This window comes from Furipterus horrens, unplaced genomic scaffold, assembly GCF_987537825.1.
Source record: "Furipterus horrens unplaced genomic scaffold, mFurHor1.1.pri manual_scaffold_2, whole genome shotgun sequence".
Classification (NCBI taxonomy): Eukaryota; Metazoa; Chordata; class Mammalia; order Chiroptera; family Furipteridae; genus Furipterus; species Furipterus horrens.
The window spans coordinates 77572669-77596662 of NW_028327172.1; the positions used below are offsets into that span (position 1 = coordinate 77572669).

Genomic DNA, 23994 nt, shown 5'->3' on the forward strand with positions numbered 1-23994 from the left:
AAAGAATTTTTGTACTGGATTATAATAAAGGTAAAGGTACAGAAAAGGTATTAATAATGACTTCTAAATTTATGGACTATTTAAATTGATGGTGGCATCACTCATTGATAAGTAGAACATTGAAAAATATATAAGGGTTGGAAAGGGATATCATGAGATCATTGAATAAAAGTGTTCAACCAAAACTTACTGAGTGCCTGCTATATACAAAGCACAGTTTTGGTCAATAAGAAATCAACAATGAACAAGACAAAATCTGAGCTCGTGAGAAATTTATGTTCTAGTATTTGGATCCAAAATATGTGGGATTTTTCAGTACTCTGTATACCACAGTTACCGACACAGTGTTGGATAATTAATGATTTTTAAAATTATGATACAAAAAATTTTAAAGATAATTTTTGTTATCCATGTCATATTTTCTGATAAGAATATAATGTTGTAAATTGTGGAGAGGTTCTCTGTACAGTCAATCAACTCCTATTTAGCCCAGCTGGGTATCCATGAACTGTGTCAAGTGCTCTTAAAGATGAATGTGAGGGAGGCTGTTACCAAGTGCTCACAATCTACTAAGAATAAGAAGATGTCAAATAACAATCATGAAACAAAATTGATATTACATAAAGTAGTATATTAGAAGTACAATACACATGTATAAAATAGAGAAAGTTGTTTCTGCAACCAAATATAAGACTACAATAAAAAATAGCAAAAACTAATCTTTTACTAACATAAGTAAAACCTCAGTTGAAATTAATAATCTTTACTTCTGATAGTTGGCATTCAGGGGAAAATAAAAGTAAAACCGAATGAGGAAAATAGGTAAAATGCAGAGTTTGTAGAAGTACATATTCATGTGACATGGTCTCTAGCAATTAATGGTATTCTCAATTTTGTCTGCTTTTACCTCCAGTTTTATGGTTGTCATGAGAGCAACTTAAGAGTGTTAAAAAATGGCATTTTCAATTTTTGTGTGTGTATGAAAGCAAATTTCTGTATTCTCCATGGAGAGTATTTTGGTATATGAATTTTTAAAAATACATATATCTTTTGACCCAAACGTTTTACATTTAGAAAATGGCCATCATAAATAAGAGCCAAAAGAGGCAAGTATAGGTAAATATTTTGTAACAGAGAAGATTGAAAAGAATACATGCGCACTCAGCAATATAAAACTGCTTAAATATATGTATATTGATATGTATATTGATATAATGAACACAAATAATATTTTTAAATTAGGTATTAAATGAGTATTAATATGTAATAATCACTAAATGTGCTAGTTATTAAAGCAATATACAGGACTGTAGTTGCAATGTGCTGCCATTTGAATTAAAAAGTACATATATATATGAGTGCATTTAAATACATAAAATGTTTGCATGTTTATATACTATCTCTGAAGGACATCCCCCAAAATGGTGAAGAGTTGATGGCCTGACAATAGATACAAGATGGCAGGAGGACACGAGGGAAGAAACTAAATTTTAATTGCAAATCTTTTTCATAGCGTTTTAATTTATATTATGTGAATATATCATTTAATAAAAAATAAAATCTAATTTCATTTTTAAAATGTAATTTTTCTTTTCTCAATAAAAATGCATCATTATCACTATTCTTCATGTATTCATCAAAATTAACCAGATCCATTAGGGTGAGGATGAACATCAGAAAAATTGGCAGCAAAGGCTTTAGAGAAGGGCGGGCCTGGCCATTTCCAACCTCTGTATTTTTTTATTTTTTATTTTTTTGGTATAATTCCTTCAGCAAGTTAATTACCTTTGAGATCCACTGTCCTAATTTGTAAAATGAGAAAATTAAGAACATGTCCCCATAAATGTAGTATGCAAATTATATGAAACAATACATTGCTGTTATTATTTACTATTTCATGCGTTTGATGAATATTTATTGACAGGCTATGCACCAAACATTAAGTTAAGCACTTCTTAACATACATTATTTCATTTAATCATCACAACAAAGATAAACATGATTATTATTCCCATTCTGCAGCTGAGGACACTGTTGCTTATTGGTGTTAAAGTAATTTACCCATGGTCACACAGCTAGGAAATTCTAGCTTGGGCTCAAACCCAAGTCTGTAACTCTATAACCTATGCTCTTATTTTGACATGCAACTGAATCAGAAAGAGGCTTAAAGGGAGGCAGGGAGAAAGGGAAGTTTGAAGAGAGATTATCCCAATGGAATTAGAAGAAATTGTAAACAGAGGATGAGAAAAATGTAAAGATGAAAGAATGATGCAATTGGTGGCTAAAGCAGGCATTTGGCATGAAGAGATTACTGGTATGAGTGAGGACTGCCACGGTAATGTGGTCTGTTATCGCTGTAACAACAGTAACAGCTAGGGCGTGTGGTGAGAAAGAGCTTGATGAATTCAAAGTCCATAAAGAAGTCTAGGGTGACTGAGGTGTAGAGAACAAGTGGGAACAGGGGCCTAAGAGGATACTGAAGACACAGGCAAATCTTTCCTTCTGGACCATGGTAAGAAACTTCTGATGGGTTTTAAGGAAAGCAATACAATAATTAAATTTACATATTAAAAAGTAATTTTGGCTGCTAAATGGAAAAAGGAGTAAGAGTTGGATGGCAATCTCAGAAAGCACAGGTGAGCCCTGACCAGTGTGACTCAGTTGGCTGGGCATCGTTCTGCAAAGGAAAAGGTTGCCAATTCAACTCCCAGTCAGAGCACATGCCTGGGTTACGGGTTCAGTCCCCAGCCAGGATGCGTACAAGAGGCAACCAATCCATGTTTCTCTCTCACATCGATGTTTCTCTCCCTCTCTTTATCCCTCCCTTTCCCTTTCTCTAAAATTAAATAAATAAAATCTTTTTAAAAAAGTAGTACAGGTTATAATACAGCTTAGAAAAAATGGTAAAGAGAAATGACAAATTTGAATTATGTTTTGGAATTAGACTCAATAGGACTTGATAATGGATTGGGTAGGGAGGCTAAGAAAAAAAAAAATCAAGAACTCCTAGGTTTCTAGTTTGAAGAGGTAAATGGAGATTAATGCCTTTTACAGAGAGGGATGTACTAATGGAAAAACAGGTATGGGGAATTCGGCAGTTGAATGTTGACATGTCTGTTAGATATAAAGCTATAAAAATGATGCCTAATAATAATAATTATTATTTTTTAAAATACATGGGCAGGAATTAATACACAACTCTTTTATATATATAATTTATTTATTTGTTTGTTGTTTTATTTATTTTTAGAGAGAGGGGACAGGAGAAAAAAAGGGAGAGAAACATCACTGTGTGGTTGCCTCTCACTTGCGCCCCCAACTGCGGACCTGACGTGCAACGAAGTCATGTGCCCTGACTGGGCATCGAACCAGCGACACTTCGCTCGCAGGCCGACGCTCAACCCACTGAGCCACAGCAGCCAGGGCCTAATAATTATTGAGGGTTTCTGATGGTTCACCCATTGCTCTAAACACTTTAATTCAAAGAGATATGAACTAGATAACTACATACAATCCAGAAGATTAACAGAAAAGATTGAATTAAGAGATATAAATTTATGAATCATGAACCAAATTATGAAGTAATCCTAGCCATTTCTACTAAATTATAAAAATATTCTGCTATAAAAAATATGTACAACTTATACATGGAACTTACCTGTGGAATATAGTTTCTTCTTTCTTGACATGCAGCATGGAACCATGCAAAGCTGAAGAGAGCATGAGCTCGATGTATATTATTATTTTTGCTAACTTGCTCAGGAGTCCAAGATTCATAAGTACGCATTAAATTTTTCTTTAAACCTGGAGGTGACTGAAGAAAAAAACATAAACAGACATCGTATTATTTAAAAATAAAATGAATCAGTATTTAACACATTTGAGAACACACTTAATGAAGAAAATTTTATACCATTACCAAACTGACTTATTTTATTATTGTTACTTCAAAATGTACAAATATAAAATTCCTTATACCTAACAGTTCATCTCAATTATAAATCCAAAATAACTTTTTATTAAACAAATCCTATAGACCTACAATAATCAAAATAAATAAGTTTTATATGATCATTAAGTTATTTTACTAAAATGTTTACATCAAAATTTACTCTTTTAAAATGAAAATGTTTTGTTTATGAAACATTCATAAAATATAATGACAAAACAGGCCCACTTTTCTGAGAAAGTCAATAAAACATGACATTAACAGAAAACTGAACAATCATTTAGAGCTTTTAAAGATACTATTCTAAAAATTATGCAAAATAGATAAATCATATACAATTACAGAGAAAAATCATACACAAATACAGACTATTTGAAAAATAACAAAATGAAACCATTAGTATGTCAAATAATGGGACAGGGCCAAAGATAAACTTGACTGCAAAAGTCACATATTTAAACTGATTTTAATGTTTATGAAAGTAAATATAAACCAATTAAGCAATCAACATAAGAATCAGGAAGAACAAAAGCAAATACAAATCTAAGGAAAACATTAAAAAGGGAAAATGAAGAAAGAAGCAGCTAATCCAGGGAACAGAAAAGACAAGTATGGCAATGGTTATTTGGAATAAATTTTTAAAACACCTTTGCAACTAATGAAAAAAAGAGAAGAAATTAACCATAGAATGGAGATTTAACAATTTTTAAAGCTAATAATATAATTATGTGTACATATATGCATATATAGTAATAATTTTGCATATACATAGTAATAACAATGGACTACGCTATTTCCTAGCACAAATTATCTATATTGATATTAGAAATAGCAAACAAACTCACCAACCATTTAAATAAAGCAAAAAATTTTCATGAAAATATTATAAAATTATCTCTTAAAAAAAGGTTCCTGGATAAGGCTGCACTTAAACATTCAGGAAACAGTCTCCCTGTTATATTAACGCTTCATTAATTGAAATATCTACTGTGTTTTTCGACATTCCAGTACTATATGATAAGAAGAAAAAAGAAAAAAACACAACTCCCATCCTTATGGCTCATTCATACAACCCACTTCTACAATGCAGTTTAGTAAAAGAGTATAATGGGAGAGTGACTTAAGAAGATTTTGTAAAGGTTATTGCTTACTATACATTATAATGGCACTCATTCAATTAACAGACTTCAAAATATTAAATAATATTTGCATTCCCTAGATTAATATTATCCCTCTTCCTAAATGAGACTACTAACAAGATGATAAAGAAAAGGTGTACTGATCTAAAATAACAGGTAGGTATATACATTAATAACACATTTTTCTTAACAAAAAATATTTTATACAAAGAAGTTTCTAAAAATTGAGTGAGAATGAAGGCATAACCCCTTTTTACCAATTTTAAAAAGTTTTAATTTTTATTATTTATGACTTTATCAGTTATACGCTACCACTAGAAACACATATAGTTTTGGTTATATCAGGTTTAGGAAGGATCTTCCCAGCATTACTTGCTAGGAGGGATAAATGGATGGATGGATGAAAGAAAGGAAAGAAGGAAGGAAAAAAATAAAACACTGAAAATCTAGCTTAAGTATGTCAAAAAACACATGATATAAAAACTGGATGGGACTTCCGGCCAAGATGGAGGCTTAGACGGACACGCTAGGTCTCCCTCTACAACTAGAGAGGAATACAACTACTTCAAAACAAAGGATAACTAGAAATTCCAGAAAATAAAACTACACGGAAGCCCCACATATGAAGTTATAAACCAGCGGTGCCATTTGGGCAGGTAAGAGTTAAAGAGGGCAGTGCTGTTTGCGGTCGCACCTGAGACAGCGGCGGGGGGCGGCGAAAAATCCCTGCGGCAGTCAAGCCCCTGGCAGTGCGCGACCCCAGCGCTGGGGAGAGCAGCCACCGCATCGCCTTGAACAGTGAGGCCCAGGGGGGCGGGAGGACGGATCCCGGTCTCCTAGCTGAATAACTGTGTGAATCCATTTTGGACCCCCGCCCCCAAAGAAAGCACCACAGGGCTGCGAAATAGGTCGCAGACAGGCGCCGGTCGCTGATTGTGACGCGTATGCAGGCACTGCCCCCTGCCCCCTATAGCCAGCCCAAGAAAACAAAACGCATCTGTCAAAATGAGGCAGACAACTATAGAAATCCCGGTGACACAACTCACCAGACAACAGATAGAGAACCTGACAGATGAACAGATAAGAAACCTGTCAGAGGCTCAGTTCTGGGCCATTGTTATCAGGTGGCTTACAGAATTCACAGAAGAGCAGGAAAAAGATAAGAAAGAAGCGAAAAACATTCATAACGAAAGGAACAAAACCACATACGAGACAGATGGTGAGGAAAAAAAATCCAGAGTTCATTTCAACAAACTGGAATATGGAGAAGGAACAAGCAGTCAACCAATGCAGCGAGAGGAAATGGGAAGCAACAATGAGAGGATCAGAAACCTCTGGGACAGCTATAAAAGGCCCAACATAAGAATCATTGGTTTGCCAGAGAGTGAGGAAGATGAACTAGAACTTGAAAAATTGAGTGAAAATATAATAAAGGAGAACTTCCCAGACTTGGGGAAGGGAATAGACCTGCAGGTCCAGGAAGCAAGGAGAGTTCCCAAGAGACTGGACCCAGGGAGAACCACTCCAAGACACATTATAATCAAAATGTCAAAAATTAAAGATAAAGAGAGAATCTTAAAAGCAGCAAGAGAGAAGAAAAGAATTATGTACAAAGGGGTCCCAATTAGACTATCAGCTGACTTCTCAAGGGAGACCCTACAGGCAAGAAGGGACTGGCAAGAAATATTCAAAGTAATGAAAATCCAAAACCTACAACCACGAATACTCTATCCAGCGAAATTGTCATTCAGAATAGAAGGACAGAGAAAGTGTTTCCAGGACAAAATAAAACTGAAAGAGTTCATTAGATCCAAACCACTGTTATATGAGATGTTAAAGGGACTGGTTTAAAAAACAGAAGCTAGGGAGATGAAACAAAGGCAAACTAAACAGGCAACGAGAGTGGAAAAGGAACTGTGGGTACGGGAAGCATATTGGGGGGAGGTCAACAGGGAGGGGGAGTGGGGAGAGGGAGGGAGATGATATAGGAATTGGGGATCATGGTAGGAGGGAATGGAATAGATGGAGAGAGGTTGGGAGGAACTGTATGCACAACTAATGGACATAATCTAAAAGGGGGGGACAACTGGAGGGAGGGGGGCCACCGGGTGGAGGGGAGCAGAGGGAAGGGAAATTGGCACAACTGTAATATTTTAATCAATAAAACACATTAAAAAAAAAAAAAACTGGATATCCAGGTACAAAAGAATAAAGTTAAACCCTTACCTTATACCATATACAAAAATAACTCAAAATGGATGAAAAATATAAACGTTTAAGATCTGAAACTAAAAAACTCCTAGAGGAAAACATAGGAGAACAGCTTCATGAAACTGATTTTGCAATGATTTTTTGGATATGGCATAAAAAGCACAGGCAATAAAAACAAAAACAGCCCTGGCTGGTGTGACTCTGTGGATTGAGTACCGACCTATGAACCAAAAGGTTGCGGGTTCAATTCCCAGTTAGGGCACATGCCTGGGTTGTGGACCAGGTCCCCAGTTGGGGGCATGTGAGAGGCAGCCACACATTGATGTTTCTCTCCCTTTCTCCCCCACCTTCCCTTCTTTCTAAAAATAAACAAATAAAATCTTAAAAAAAAAATGACATAACATCAAACTTTAAAATATCTATGCATCAAAGGAAACACAGTGAAATAGCAAACCTTAGAATGGGAGAAAATAATAGTAAACTATATATCTGATAAGGAACCCCTGTAACTTAACTCTCAACTCCAGAATATACAGGGTGAGGAAAAAGCAGGTTTACAGTTATGAGTATTCAAAACAGAGTTTATCCTTGTATTATTATTTATTAATTATTGTATTATTTTTCATACGAACAACTCTAAACCTACTTTTGCCCCAACCTGTAAGGAACTCCTACAACTCTACAACAAAAATATTCCTATTAAAAATGGGCAAATGACTTTGAATCAGACACTTCCCCAAAGAAAATATACAAATGGCCAACAAGCATATAAACAGATGTTCAACATCACTAATATCAAGGAAATGCAAATGAAAACCATAGTGAGATATCACCTCACACTGTTAGAATGGCTGCTATTAAAACACACACACACAGAAAATAAGTGTTGTCAAGGATACAGACAATGTGCACTGTTGGTAGTAAGGTAAGATGGTGCACTGCAATGGAAACAGTATGGACGTTCCTCAAACAATTAAAATTAGAATTACCCTACGATCCCACAATCCCACTTTTGGGTATATATCCAAAAAAACTGAAAACAGGATCCTGAAGAGTTATTTGCCCACACATGTTCACTGCAACATTATACACAATACCAAAAAGGCAGAAGACCTAACTGTGTGGGGACTAAAGAATGGATAAAGCATACAAAATACACACAGTGGGGTATCATTCATCCTTACAAAAACAGTGTGGTGACTGCGGGGAAAGGGGGTGGGTGGAGGTGGAATATGGTATAAAGGGGATAACGGTAAGGGGGGAAATACAATAAAAATAAATTTAAAAAATTAAAATGAAAAGAAAAAAAGAAGGAAATCCTGTCATGTCATATGCTACCCATGGACAAACCTTGAGGACATAATGCCACATAAAATAAGCGAGTCACAAAAAACATAATGAATCCACTTAGATAAGATATCTTATGTGGGAAAAGTCATAGAAACAGAAAGTAGAATGGTGGTGGCCAGGGGTGAAGAGAGAGGAAATGGCAGGTTGCTTTTCATGGATACAGCCTCAGTTTTGCAAGATAAAAAATTGCTATAGATATGCACAATAAGGTACATATAGTTAACATTACCATACACTTAAAAATGGTTAAAATGGTAAATTTCATGTAATGTGTTTTTTATTATGAAAAAAATATATATATATATAATTGGAAAGAAAAATTAAATGTATATTTATAAATACCATCTCATGCTATTATTTACATATATTAACCTCATCAAAACGTAAAGTTTTGAATGATAAATGGTTGTTTACAGAGCTGTGGAAGACATGTAGAGATTACTGAACATACATAACCAGTGTTTCAAGTTTTAAACCTTCTTACCTCATATGTTATCTTCAGACTTGATTGTAATAAAATAGGAGTAAAGTTGGGATGAACTTCTGCAGTGAGCCAAAGACGAAAGGTATCTTTAGGCTGAAGAGTATTCAACTCCTTGTTTATAAAACAACAATAAAAATCTAATTACACACACAAATTTCCATTTTATAAATATACTATTACTAAGAAAATTTTCTTACTAAAATATTTGTGACTTTCTGATATATCCCATAAGGTGTTGATTATATTAACTTTAAATATACATCTTCTCTATTATTAGCTTAGTGTAATATGTAATAGCTTGACCTGGAGCCTGGCCAATAGGCTTGAATTCCCAATTCTGCATGTATTTGCTATGTAACCTTGGGTTCCATGACTTACACTATCACTCTATCACTGAGCAAGTATAATAATAGTACCTACACCACATAGTATTCTGTAAAACACTTAAAACTCCCTGATACATAATAAGTACGAGATAAGGAATAGGTATAATTGCTATGCAAAATTAACAGTCATCTTTAGACCTTCTGGTTCCCATTGCTTCAATTTATGCTTCCACAAAAGCATAATGGTATCAATTGCTTTACTGACAATTGCTAGTGTATCCTGTTGTATATGATATAAAACAAAAACTTTACCATATAAATTTATCTATCCATGCTGTATGCTTTAGACACTAATTCAAATTTTTATGCCTCTGTGTCTTTACTCATCATATCCTTTCTAACTGTTACTCTCTTTATAGCCTGACAAACTCTTATTCATTTGTCAAAATGTAATTTAAATATCCTATCTTAGGGGAATATCTTTTCCAACTTTTCACTACCACAATCCCAAACAGAATTAATCACTAATCACATTTTGTAAATTATCTCTTATAGTAGCAATCATACTACATATTACTAAGGTAGTTAGTATCTTCTAAACTAAGGTCCTAGAAAACAGGTACAAATTTTATATGTAACCAGCACCCAGGACAGTTCTTGCTGTTTTCTGTACTTAGCAAGTGTTTATAGAATAAATGAAAGAATATTAATAAGAAATGTTGATAACCAAAAAATCTTGATAGCTCCAAAAGAAAGTGAAGTCTAAAAATTATTTTAATAAATATAATCTATGTCTAATACTAAGACATTCATTATTAATGTGAACTGTGAGTTAAGATTATCAAAAAACGGCAAAAGAATTGAACATAAGAAGCATCATGATTGTTTAAAATCTTAAGTTATAAAATATATCTACACCTTATAATGATTTTACAATGTAAATTTTTAAACTATAAAGTTTGATTTTAAAACTTTTAAATACAATCTACCCTATATGCTTCAAATGTTCTCATTAAGTAATAACTATAATTACATTTTATATAAATTAACAGCTATCAATATACTGTTTAAAACAGGAAACAAGATTCAAGTATTCACAGATCTTCTTTATATATGTTAAAATATGATTACTCAGATATAAAATTTATATTTTTGTGCATTAGTTACTCTTACAGAATATTGTAATAATAATGAATATTTAAATATTCATATATACCCCATTTCAAAATCTATATGTTTTGTTGATAAGAAGTAAAGAATCATCACAGGCCATAATTCATTCACTCAGTCATTAACTCAAAGATTTACTGATTATCTATTTTGTGTAAGGTGCTGTAGCGGCCAGCTTATTAGGACTGCACAAAATTTTAACACATCACAGCTAGGCTAGAACCTCCCTCCAACAACTCTATTCTGTTTGAATCTATTCCAAATAATACTTCTGTCAGATCAATTAAATTAATTACTAATTACCCTGCTAAGGACCTCCTCTGACTCTCTAGGCCCAAGGACAAAAATTCAAATTCCTCTGCATGGTTCTCAGGGTATTCAATAACCTAAACCCTTCAACATCTAACTCCACTGCCCTGCACTGCCTCACCCAGGTCCTTCTATCATATTCAAGGACACCTTCATTCCTTGTACTAGGCATGAACGTCTCCACCACGATGTCTCTACTTGTATTTGCTGAAGTTAATCATGATAACCTTCCCCTTCTACAGTAGCTCAATCACAGAGAGCCTTCAAGGAATATTTTGTCTTTAGATCCACCACTAACTACCCAAGGCCACAGTCATCTTTGTTAAATAAACACTGGACTTAAATCCAGGTTTGCATTTAAAACCTACCCAGCAATGTGTTCCATCTTAAGGTTACTTTCATGTTGGGGTCACTGAGTTAAATGAAACAATTGCTTCAGTTTACATCCTAGTTGTGTCAACAACTAGGGTACCTGTGCTACGGTTCCCTTTGACTTGTCTGCGTCTTTCCTCACAATACAGGCACAACAAGACAAGAGCATAAAGAGAAAGTAATGTTAGAGACAGATCTGCTACAACCTTAAAGGCCCTTCCCAATTTTTCCTCTGGAAAGAAAAAATCTCTAAGTGTCCCTTCAATCATGATTAATAATTTCTTGGCTCTCCTTAAATGCCTTTAAAAAACAGAGTTTTGTGTGCAAGCCCAGACACCAGGAGGGGGTGATCTTTGACACCGAGAAGGAGAAATACAAGATTACAGAGCAGCGCAAGAGAGATCAGAAAGCTGTAGACTTCTAACTTCTGCCATAAATCACAGTGCTTCCACAGCTCCAGGACTACCTCTGCTGTTTGTTTGCTCTCACAAATGGGCTTTATCCTCACAAAATGAAGTCCTAAGTTTCTTTCAAAAAAACCTAATTAAATAGCTGATCTGTTAAAAAAAGATTTATAGAGTTTCTATTAAAAGATCCATTTTGGTTTGTACAATGTACATACTTAAGAAGAAAACACTTAACAGATTTGAAATTATTTCTCAAATACTAATTTTTTAAAAACATCATCATAAATAATGCATGACATGTTTTAATACTGTTGTCCCTTTAAGATTACTGAATTGAATGTATCTGATATTATTTGTACCACATCTATCTAAATCTACCTTTTCCAGAACTGGCAGCCAAGATACCACAAGATGTAAGTTCTTCAAACAGAGCCAGTCTCCATTGTGGGCACATTCCTTTAACATTTGAATTGCTAAATCAGCTTGACCTTGACCCATGGCAACCTGCAACACAAAAACAAAAAACAAAACTAAAAACATAAATATGCTAACATGTTGTAACATGTAATCAAGATTCTCAATTTTTAATAAGAAATATCGAAGTCAGTATTTTTCTATTTATTAAAATGTATTATCCATACATGCCTGCAAGTTATAGAACAGTATAGAAATTATTGGAGCCTTTTGTTCTTCATCCCACTATTTTCTGTAATTCTTCCCCTCTCAAACATAGTGCTTTAAAAATGTTTTTTAATAACTATAGTCTCATTGAATTAGTTTACTTCTCTTAATTTCTCCAACATCGCCATTATTTGGCTCTCAAGTTACTATTTAACTGTGTCGTTCAGTCCCTGGCCCTTCAACATCTAGCAAATCCTAACATGTTGGTGAGCCTCAAGACTACACTCAGCCTTCTGCTCCTCCATTGCTTCTCAGACAGAGAAAGTAGGGAAAAGAGAGAAAAGGGGAGGGGAGAAAATAAAGGGGGAGAGGGAATAAGAATTCGGATGTCACTGGAATTCTAGTCCAATATTTCCAGTCCCTGTAGTGCATCAGTACTAGAACAGGCCACTTTATGCAACAAAAGACTTCCAAGCATTAAAAGTATTCAAGCAGAAATGGGAAGACCCTAGATACTACATTCAGTAGATAAGATTTCTCTATTATTTAAATGCTTGGACTAGGTGACTACTTAAGTCTAAGATTCTTTAAAAGTTTTAGTCAAGAATCTAAGAGGTACATGCCACTTGCCATATGTAGTTGAAACCCCTCCGCATTTTTAAGGACAATTCATTTAATACTTGTATATCAATACGACTACATCTGTGTGTGTGTGTCTATGTATATGTATATACACACACACATATATTGGGAGCCCTGGCTTAACTTTTTTACTAGGTACATAGTCAAAATATTTTTGAGAAGTACTGTTATAGATTACTTCAGACAACAGTGATTTCTTTTCTCATTACAAACACAAGATATTATTTCATTTCATTTTTAGTTTACTTTTACAAGTACTGGTTTTGTTTTCAATTAGACTATGAAGTCTTTGAGAATGGGAACAATGTCTAAAACATTGCTTGCTAAAGCATAAAATAAAAGAGATAATAAATATTTACATATTGGATTTTCTAAATTTTTAAGGTCTAACCTGGGACTAAGAAAATGTATGAAACAAAGAGTGACTGAATTGTTTCAATACACAAATTAGTTCGTCATTAATTAAAAATTAAAAAAATAAAATGAAGGAATGTACAGCATAATCAGAATTTTAAAAGAGGATATTTTGCATAACTGAAATGGTAGGTAAAAATAGACAACTCAAAATATTCCATAAGGCATCAAGTGTGTGAAAACAGCTTAAAGATCCATGGAATCTTAGAAGAAGATACTAACATAAAAAAAAAACTCGTTTTTACACACAGCAGAAAAATGGTTATCCCCTCCCCCCTGCAAAAAAGAACACCGGTTTCTCAAATTAAAAAATTAGTTTTTGCATTAATATATTAATATCCTTAGCATATATATTCAGCATAGCAACAAAAATTTTAGTAACAGTTGTATAAATATGCCCATATTTAAAGGTTTTACTACATTAAACAATTTTGCAAGTTGAATACTTAAAACTCTCCAAGTTTAAATAGTTTTATCTTTCTGTCAAGATCACTGCTAACAGATACTACCTATAGAAAAAGGCTTCCCTGCCCTGGCCTTGTGGCTCAGTTGGGTGGAGCATCAACCCATACCCCAAAAGGCTGCATGTTTAATCCTTGGTCAGGGCAACCAATTGATGCTTCTCACACCTCTTTCTTTCTCACACATTCTCTCTCCCCCACCTTTCAACCTCCCAGTTTCTTTTTCTCTAAAATCAGTAAATATATAGCTTCAGTGAGAACAAAAAAGGAAAAGAGAAAGGGCTCCCCTTCCTCAAGACACTTTATTGATAATTGAAAACTATTCTAATAAATGTATTATTACACTATAAATAGAATTAAATGAAATTCCCTAAAGTTAGGCTATACAAAATCTGAACAATTGAGCCTAACTCTTTGCTTTTTTGTTATCTTCTATTTATGTTCCTGAAAACATCTTACTTTTCATTTTTGGTTGTTGTGAAGCATTTACTTTTTTAATCATTATTATTTTACCAGTAGAAAGGTTTATTTATTCACCTATTAAAAACTGAAGGTAAGTAATAAAACTCACATGCAAAATGAATTAAAGAGGTACTCTAAACAAATTAAAGCTTTCAAATTTACTTCAAGAAAGAAATTTTTTTAAATTTATTTCTTTCATTTGTTTTTGCTAAGTAAATATTGCTGATTTATGTAAAAGCATCCAAGTAAAAATTTTTAATTATTCTTAAAATGTAAGCAAATATATTAGTTTCCTAGTACTGTTATAATAAATTATCATAATTAAGAGCCTTAAAACTAGGTGAATTTATTATCTTATGACTTCTGGAGGTCAGAAGTCCCATTGTCTAAAATCAAGGTGCTTGGTTTGAAAAGAAAAGTGGCACTAACGGGCATGTTCTTTCGGGAGGTTTGAGGAAAGACTCCTTCCCTAGCCTTCTCCAGCCCAACAAGCCACCTGGATTTCCTTTTTTTAAAAAATTAATTAATTAGTTTGTTTGTTTATTTATTTTATTTTTAGAGAAAGGGGAAAGGAGAAAGAGAGGGAGAGAAACATCACTGTGTGGTTGCCTCTCACTCACACCCCCAACGGGGGACCTGACGTGCAACCTAGTCATGTGCCCTGACTGGGAATCGAACCAGCGACACTTGGCTTGCAGGCCGATGCTCAATCCACTGAGCCACAGAAGCCAGGGCACCACCTGGATTTCTTTGCTCAGGGCCCCTCTCTCTATCTTGAAAGCCAGCATCACAAAATCTTCTATCTCTCTAACCTCTGCTGTCGCCATCACATCTCCTTCCTTCATTTGACCTCTTCTGCCTCCTTCCTCTAAGAATCCCTGTGATTATATTGGGTCCACCCTGCTAATCCAGAATAACCTCTCCAAATTAACTTAATTATATATGCGAAGCTTTTATTACCAAAAAGGGTAACAAATTCACAGATTCTCAGGATCAGGACATGGACACCCTTGGGAAACATTATTTGGTTTACTACAACAAAGAATGTCTGTTTCAAAATAGGATCAGGTTTGGCTGGAAGAGCACTATGTACTGACCTGGTGATAACACTCTCCACTTCTTTCAGCATTAGCAAGCTCTTGAAGCTCCTGAGAAGGATCAGCACCCGGAGAAATAATTATCAAGATGGGTTCAATTTCTAGCGTCTCTCTGTATAAACGTTTGAGATTTAGAGGGAGTGGGGACAACTCTTTTAGTCCTAAAAGATATATTAAAGAAATTAAAAATAAAAAGTAAAATGAATCAGAGAAAATCTATTAAAACTATATATATATATATATATATATATATACATATAAAACAGACAGTAATTATGTGACGTATAATCCCATGAATATGAGGAATCAGATTTCCATAATAATCTGGTAAACAATTTAACTGTTATGTGTAAGATAAAGTTATTTAAGTTCATGAACTAAGAGGAGAAAAAATGATACAGAATGAGAAGAATGCTTAGTTCAGAGACAGAAATATGAGCTCTCAGTTTGTTAGTTAGATGTAGTATGTGACAAGAATATGTCAAAATATAAAGATATCTTCATATAAAATGATTATTGACTAAAACATGTGTTTTATTTGGAACATAAATGCAAATATAAAAACTGCCTTTAAAAATTTAACTTCAGATTGCCATGTCATTTCTTAATTTAACAAATGTAAACTGTAAACTCCATGAGGGCAGAAATTATATCTGTTTTGTTCACCATTTTATATCCAGGGCCAACCATAAATTCAATTATTACTTCTCTAGTTAAAATTCCACAGATAATCAATATATATTCAATTCATTTTACATAATATTTCAAATTACTGAAAAGTTTTGGACTAGAAAACAATCATGAAAAATATCATAGCATTTAAGGTAACTTATGCAACACATTCATGTTTCTTGGGACTTCTGTGTTAGACATTCTGCCCAGAAAACTCCAATAAAATCTCCATTGCATTATAAGTGAACTGAGTCTGTATATAATCATTGGTTTTATTAAGACAAATAATTCAGACTCATGATAGCATTAGAACTGCAGTGAGAATCATTCAAAACTAGTCAACAAAGTTAAAGGGCCCAAAATATTCATTGCATTGTGAATTATCATTGTGAATTATGAAGTAGAACTACTTGTTAATCATGGATACTATAATCTGACCATGCATCTGTCAAATGTATAATTTCTTTTAAAATAACAATAAAGAACTAAATATAAGTTAAACAACTTAAACTTTTATTATATCTTACTTTACTCAGACTACTGAAATAATAAAAAAGAAATAATTTGCAGTTTAAAAAGAAAAGAACATAACTCCTACACTTTTCAGGTACCTTGGTAATAAAAAAAGAAGAACATTAATATCAAGCGATTACAGGTGATAAGTATAACAGATTCATTTTTCCTCATTCAGCTCATCCTCCCTAACAAAAAGACTAATAGACATCAGGTGTACAAAATTACTCTTCCTTTACTGAAAAGAAAAGAGAACTCTAAATCTGTAGGACAAACATCAATAAAAGAAAGACAGCAATCAATTTCTAACTGAATATACATTAACCAAGTGGGAAAATATTCTCTACAAATGGCCAAAAAAAAAGATCCAAGATGGCAAAACTAAGTGGAAGCTACACTAGCCACCTGCCAGGACCACTCTGGAATTACAACTATGTTGTAGAGAAATCATCCTGAATCAACTGAACACTAAGTGGAGAGAAGTCTTAGCAGAATGCACAGACTGAATAAACCACTTCGCCACAACTGCACTGGTAGGGAATGGAAGGAGATATGAAAAGGCTGGCTGGGCTTATAGCAGCTGAAGTTCCGGAGGGATATTTCAGAGGCCGGGGGTTACCCCTGAGAAGTGCAGTATCTAAACCCCAAGCTGGGCTCCCCAGCCTACAGAACTAGAACTAGAAAAGGAACCTAAATAACACATGGCTGTGAAAAGCAAGAGGGTTTTCGTCTGCCCGGGAGAGATGGCTAGAGACTCAAAGAGCCTCTTAAAGGACCAACCCACATAATTTTGTTTGCAACCACTTACCCTTCCTATGGCAGAGGGAGGGCAGAGTGGACTAGAGACATTTGAGGAGAGTCTGGGGTTGGAGGCTCTGGGGAGAGAACTTAACAGTCACCAGGATCCCTGTGGGGACTCATTCCCCATACTACAGGAGACATCTTTCTCAAGAACAGCATTCCTCTTCAAGTAATATCAGTCAGAGGGGAAGCAATAGCCCCACACACAAGAATTATTCTGCCCCACCTTGTAGTGCTTTAGATGGGCTGCTCATTACAGCTTGAGGCCCTATTACTGATTAGTTTAACAATTAAGGCAGATCTCCTGAAGTTCTATGAGACTTCAGCTCACCCTCACCAGGGCCAGGTGCTGAAAAAAGCCTGCCTTGTGCTCAGAATGGTTCTTTCTGTACACACAGGGGCCCAGCACAGGGAGCAACAAGCTGTGGATGGCTGACAGCTCCAAACAGGTTGCCCAGGCCTAGTCATAGGCAGGGTCTAACAAATGCCTACACCAGTCTTTGCAGATCTACCTAATACATAGAAACCAATACAAAGAAGCAGTCAAAACAGGAATACGAAGAAACAGACCTCAGATGAAAGAACAAGAGAATTCTCCAGAAGAATTAGATGAAATGAAAGCAAGCGATTTATAAACACAGAGTTTAGAGTAATGGTTATAAGGATTCTCAACAGCATGTAAAGAAAACAAAGAAACCATTAAAAAAAAAGGCCAGTCACAAATGAGGAGTGCAATATGTGAAATAAATAATACACTGGAAGAAATAAACAGTAGGTTAGATGAAGCAGATGATAAAATCAGTGATTTGGAGACAAGGCAGAAAAAAAAATACCCAGGCAGCACAGCAAAAACAAAAAGAGAATTTTAAAAACTAAAAAATTAAGGAACATGAAGCATAACAAAATCCACATTATGGGAATACCAGAAGGAGAATACAGCAAGCAAAGGGACTGATAACCTATTAGAAGAAATGATGACTCAAAACTTCCCTAATCTGGTGAAGGAAAAAGACACACGAGTCCAGGAAACTCAGAGAGTCCCAAAGAAATTGGACCCAAAGAGGCCTACACCAAGACACATCATAATTAAAATTATAGGCTTAAAGACAAGGAGAAAATCCTAAAAGTTGCAAGAGAAAAGCAAGTAGTTACATACAAGGGAGCACCAATTAAGACTGTCATCTGACTTTTCTACAGAACATTTCAGGCCAGAAGAGAGTGGCATGAAATATTCAAGATCATGAAAAGCAAGGACCTACAACCAAGGACCTTTAATCAGCAATGCTATCATTTAAAATTGAAGGAGAAATAAGTAGCTTCCCATACAAGAGGAAGAAAGAGAGAAAGAGAGCGAAAAAAAAAAAAAAAAAAAAACAGTCCTACAATAAAATGGCATGAAATACATATCTATCAATAATCACCTTAAATGTAAATGGCTCGAATTCTCCAAACAAGGATATAGGGTAGCTCAATGGATAAGGAAACAAGACCCATATATATGCTACCTCCAAGAAACATATCTCAAATCAAAAGATAAACACAGACTAGAAGTAAAGGAATGAAAAAGATATTTCATGCAAATGGAAAGGAAAATAAAAGCTGGGGTAGCAGTACTTATATATGACAAAATAGACTTTAAAATGAAGGCTACAGTAACATACAAAGAAGGACACTACATGATGATAAAAAGAACAATCTTACAAGAGGATATAACCCTAGTAACATTTACCCACCCAACACAGGAGCAGCTAAATATGTGAAGCAAATCTTGATGGACATAAAATGAGAGGTCAACAGAAACAGTGATAGTCAAGAACTTTAACACACCATTGACTTCAATAGATAGATCTTCCAGACAGAAAATCAACAAGGAGACAGCGGCCTTAAATGACACACTGGATCAAATGAATTTAATTGATATTTTCAGAGAATTTCACCCCAAAGCAGCAGAATAAACATACTTCTCAAGTGCACATGGAAAGTTTTCTAGGATAGACCACATTAGGAAACAAAACAAGTCTCAATAAATTTAAGAATATTGAAATCGTATCAAGCTACTTCTTTGACCACAATGCAATGAAACTAGAAATCAATTATAAGAATAACACTGAAAAATAAAAAAAGACATGAACACTAACATGTTATTAAACAATGAATGAGTCAACAACTAGATCAAGGAAGAAATCAAAGATACACTGAAACAAGTGAAAATGAGGACACAACAATCCAAAATCTGTGACACTGGGAAACTAATCCTACAAGGGATATGTATACCATTACAGACCTTTCTCAAAAAAACAAGAAAACACTCAAATAATCTAAGTTTACACTTAAAAGAACCTGAAAACAAAAGCAAAGCCCAAAGTGAGTAGAAGGAAGGAAATAATAAAGGTCAGAGCAGAAATAAATGAAAGAGAGTCTAAAAAAAAATGAAACAATAGATCAATAAATCCAAGAGGGAGTTCTTTGAAAAGATAAACAAGATTGACTGACTTTTAACCAGATTCATCAAGAAAAAAAGAGACAGGACCCAAGTAAATAAAATAAAAAATGAAAAAGGGGGAAATATCAACTGACAGCAAAGAAATTCAAAGGATTGTTAAGAAAATATTATGAACGAACACATGCCAACAAAACGGGTAACCTGTACAAAACAGATAAATTCCTAGAAACATGTTTTCTCCCAAAACTCAATCAGGAAGAATCAGAGAACCTGAATAAACAGTTTACACACTGTGCAATTGAAGCAGTAATTTAAAAAACTCCCCAAAATCAAAAGCCCTGACAGGATGATTTCACAGGTGAATTTTACCAATCATTCCAAGAAGAACTAACACCTCTCCTTCTCAAACGCTTTCATAAAATTCAAAATGAAGGCCCTCAATCTCATTTATAAGGCCAGCACCATCATAATTGCAAGACCAAATTAAGACACTACAAAGAAAGAAAATTATAGACCAACATCCCTGATGAACATAGATGCTAAAATCCTCAAACTGAATATAGCAATACATCAAAAAGATCATACGCCATGATCAAGTGAGATTTACTCTTGAATGCAAGGTTGTTACAACATTTACAAATCAATAAATGTGAGTCACATAAACCAAATGAAGGATAAAAACCACATAACCATATCGACAGATGCACAAAAAGCATTTGATATTTAGCAACACCCATTTAGTATAAAAACTCTCAGCCAAGTGGCAATAGAGGGAACATACCCAAACATTAAAAAGGCCATATATGACAAACCCACTGCCAGCATCACACTCAACAGGCAAAAAACTGCAAGTGTTCCCCTTCAGATCAGGAACAAGACAGGGATGTCCACCTTCACCTCTCTTATTCAACATAGTACAGGAATTTCTAGCCACAGCTATCAGACAAGAAGAAAAAAAAAGGCATCCAAATTGGAAAGGATGAAGTAAAATTGCTTTAATTGTGGAAGACATGATACGGTACAGAGGACCCCAAAGATTTCACCAAGAAACTATTAGAATGGCTAACTGAATTCAGCAAAGTAGCAGGATACAAAATTAAAATCCAGGTATTAGTTGCATTTGTATATGTCAGTAACGAACTAACAAAAAGGGAAATTAAGAAAACTATCTCATTTGCAATTGTTTCAAAAAGAATAAAATACTTAGGAATAAATCCTACCAAGTATGTAAAAAAACTGTACTTGGAAACTTATAAGACACTGAAAAAAAAATTAAAAAAGATACAAATAAGTGGAAGCACATACTTTGTTCATGGATGGGAAGAATTAACATCATTAAATGCAATCTATAGATTCTATGCAATTCCTATCAAGATTCCAATGACATATCACAGAACTAGAACAACTATTTCAAAAATTTATATAAAACCACAAAAGGCCCCAATATCAACAGTGATCCTGAGAAAGAAGAAAATTGAAGGAATCACACTACCTAATATCAAGCTCTATCATCAGGTCATAGTAATCAAAACAACATAGTACTAGCATAAAAACAGACACATAGATCATGGAAGTGAATAGAGAGCCCAGAAATAAACCCACACATTTATAGCCAATTAATATTCGACAGAGGAAGCAAGCACATACAATGGGCTAAAGATAGTTTATTCAAAAAATGGTGTTGAGAAAATTAGACAGATACATGCAGAACAATAAAACTAGACCATTTTCTTATACCACACACAAGAATAAATTCAAAATGGATCAAAGACTTAAAAGTTAGACCAGAAACCATTAAATTCCTAGAAGAAAACAAAGGCAGCAAAATCTCAGACATTGCTCATAGCAATATTTTACCTGATATATCTCCCCAGGTTAGGGAAACAAAAGAAAAAATAAACAAATGGGACTACATCCAACTAAAAAGCTTTTGCACAATAAAGGAAATCATCAACAAAATAAAAAGACAACCCACAGAATGGGAGAACACATTAGCTGATACATCTGATAAGGGGTTAATATCCAAAATTTATAAAGAACTTAAAAAACTTGATATCAAGAAAAACCAAACAACCCAATTAAAAAATGGGCAAAGGACCTGAATAGACACTTCTCCAAAGAGGACATACATAGGGCCCATAGACATATGAAAATATGCTCATCATCATTAATATCAGAGAAATGCAAATTAAAACCACAATGAGATATCATCTCACACCTGTCAGAATGGCCATCATCAACAAATCAACAAACGACAAGTGCTGGCGAGGATGTAGAGAAAGGGGAATCCTTTTGCACTGTTGGTGGGAATGAAGATTGGTGCAGACGCTGTGGAAAGCAGTATGTAGATACCTCAAAAAATTAAAAATGGAACTGCCTTTTTAACCCAGCAATCCCACTTCTGGGAATATATCTGAAGGAACCCAAAACACTAGTTTGGAAGAACATAAGCACCCCTAAGCTCACTGAAGCATTACAGTATTTACAATCACCAAGATATGAAGCAGCCCAATTGTCTATTGGTAGAAGAGTGGGTAAAACAACTATAGGACATTTACACGATGGTATACTATGTGTCCATAAAAAAGAAGAAAATTTTACTATTTGCAATGTATAGATGGACCTGGAGAACATTATGCTAAGTGAAAGAAGCCAAATAAGCCAGTCAGAGAAAGACAAACACCATGTTTCACTCATATGTGGAATATAATGAACAAACTCAAATAACAAACAAAACAGAGACTCATAGATGGAGAGCAGATGACAGCTAATGTGGGGAAGGGTGGGGAGGTTAGGGGGAGGAGGGATTGAAGTACAGGAAAAAGGACTCATGGACATGGCCAACAGTGTGATGATTGCTGAGGGAAGGGTATAAGGGGACTAAACGGTAATGGAAAAAATACAATTCAGATTAAATAAAAAAATAAATACACAAATAAACAAAAAGTTTAAAAGAGTTAAAATGGAACAATAAATAATACTCAAGCCTGGGAATAAAAAAACAGAAAGTCAAACATTTTGTGGTATGCAGAATTCTAAAGATATTCCTCTCAAGATTCCTATATCTTGATTGTTAAGTCAAACACTAATCTAGGTACTGCTGTGAAGGCACACTGTAGATGTAGCTAAGGTTATAAACTTAAAATATGATTATCCTAAATTACCCAAGTGGGCCAATGTAATCACTTGAGTCGTTAAATGCAGAAAATTTTCTCCAGCTAAAGTCAAAGTGAAGAAGTAGAAGAGGGAAGCAGGGAAGATGGCGTAGAGGAAGAGATCGGAGAGATGTGAAGCTTGTGAAGAACTCAATCTGCCACTGCTGGCTTTAAGGATGGTGGAAGAGGCTGACAGAAAAAAGAATGCAACTGGCCTGTGAAAGCTGAGGGCTCCAAACAACAGAAATGGAAATGGGGACCTCAATCCTACAAGCACATGTTGCTGAATTCTGTGAGAAACATGAATTGAGTTTGGAAATGGATTCTTCCCAGAGCCTTCCCAGATGGCCAACAGCTTGAAGGAGTTGAAGCAAAGAAACCAGGTGAGCCCACCAGACTTCTGACTTACGCAGAGGACTGTGAGATATGGATACTGTTTTAAGCTAATTTATGACAACTTATTACATATGCAACAGAAAATGAATGCACATTTCCTTAGGTCCTTTCTTTCCTCCTATATGCAGACCTCACAAGACAGATGGAGCAGCTATGGAATCAAGGCGCATGGGATTGGGATGGGTTGCTAGCAGGAATAGAACTAGAAGATTGCAAAACTAGGAAATTGCAAGGCTCAAAAAGGCTTTTTTGGTGGAGAACTTTTAAGAAGTTACTGATCCTGTAGGAGCTGCAGCGCCTTACATGAACATGTCTTGTAACAGCTCAGTACACAAGCATAATATCTTGCTCAGAGTAGTTAATTTAAAAGGTCATATATATCAGAATTATAAAAGTCAGAATATTTTCATCTGGTAAGTATTTTCAAAAAGTAATATAGCAGATTTTGCTAGTACATAAGGCTTGATTTGTAGGAGTATATTAGAGGGGCAGGCCTATAAGTTTTGAGGATTCTTCTACTAACTTCGATCTGCAAATAAAAACTGCTTTCATTAACACATTTTAAGTAACTATTTTAAAATTTATAGGTAGGAAGGACTG

The 23994-nt window shown here is 34.6% G+C and overlaps 1 protein-coding gene across 1 annotated transcript in view; it reads right to left on the reverse strand.

Annotated features, from left to right (window-relative positions):
- Positions 1-23994, reverse strand: part of LOC150018864 (cytoplasmic dynein 2 heavy chain 1) — a 283446-nt gene that overhangs the window by 77657 nt on the left and 181795 nt on the right. The window contains exons 76-79 of the mRNA XM_090265892.1: positions 15415-15575; positions 12096-12221; positions 9134-9244; positions 3659-3814 (exon numbers count right to left, since the gene is read on the reverse strand). Coding sequence (XP_090122018.1) covers positions 3659-3814; positions 9134-9244; positions 12096-12221; positions 15415-15575 — 554 coding nt within the window. The remainder of the gene's footprint in view (positions 1-3658; positions 3815-9133; positions 9245-12095; positions 12222-15414; positions 15576-23994) is intronic.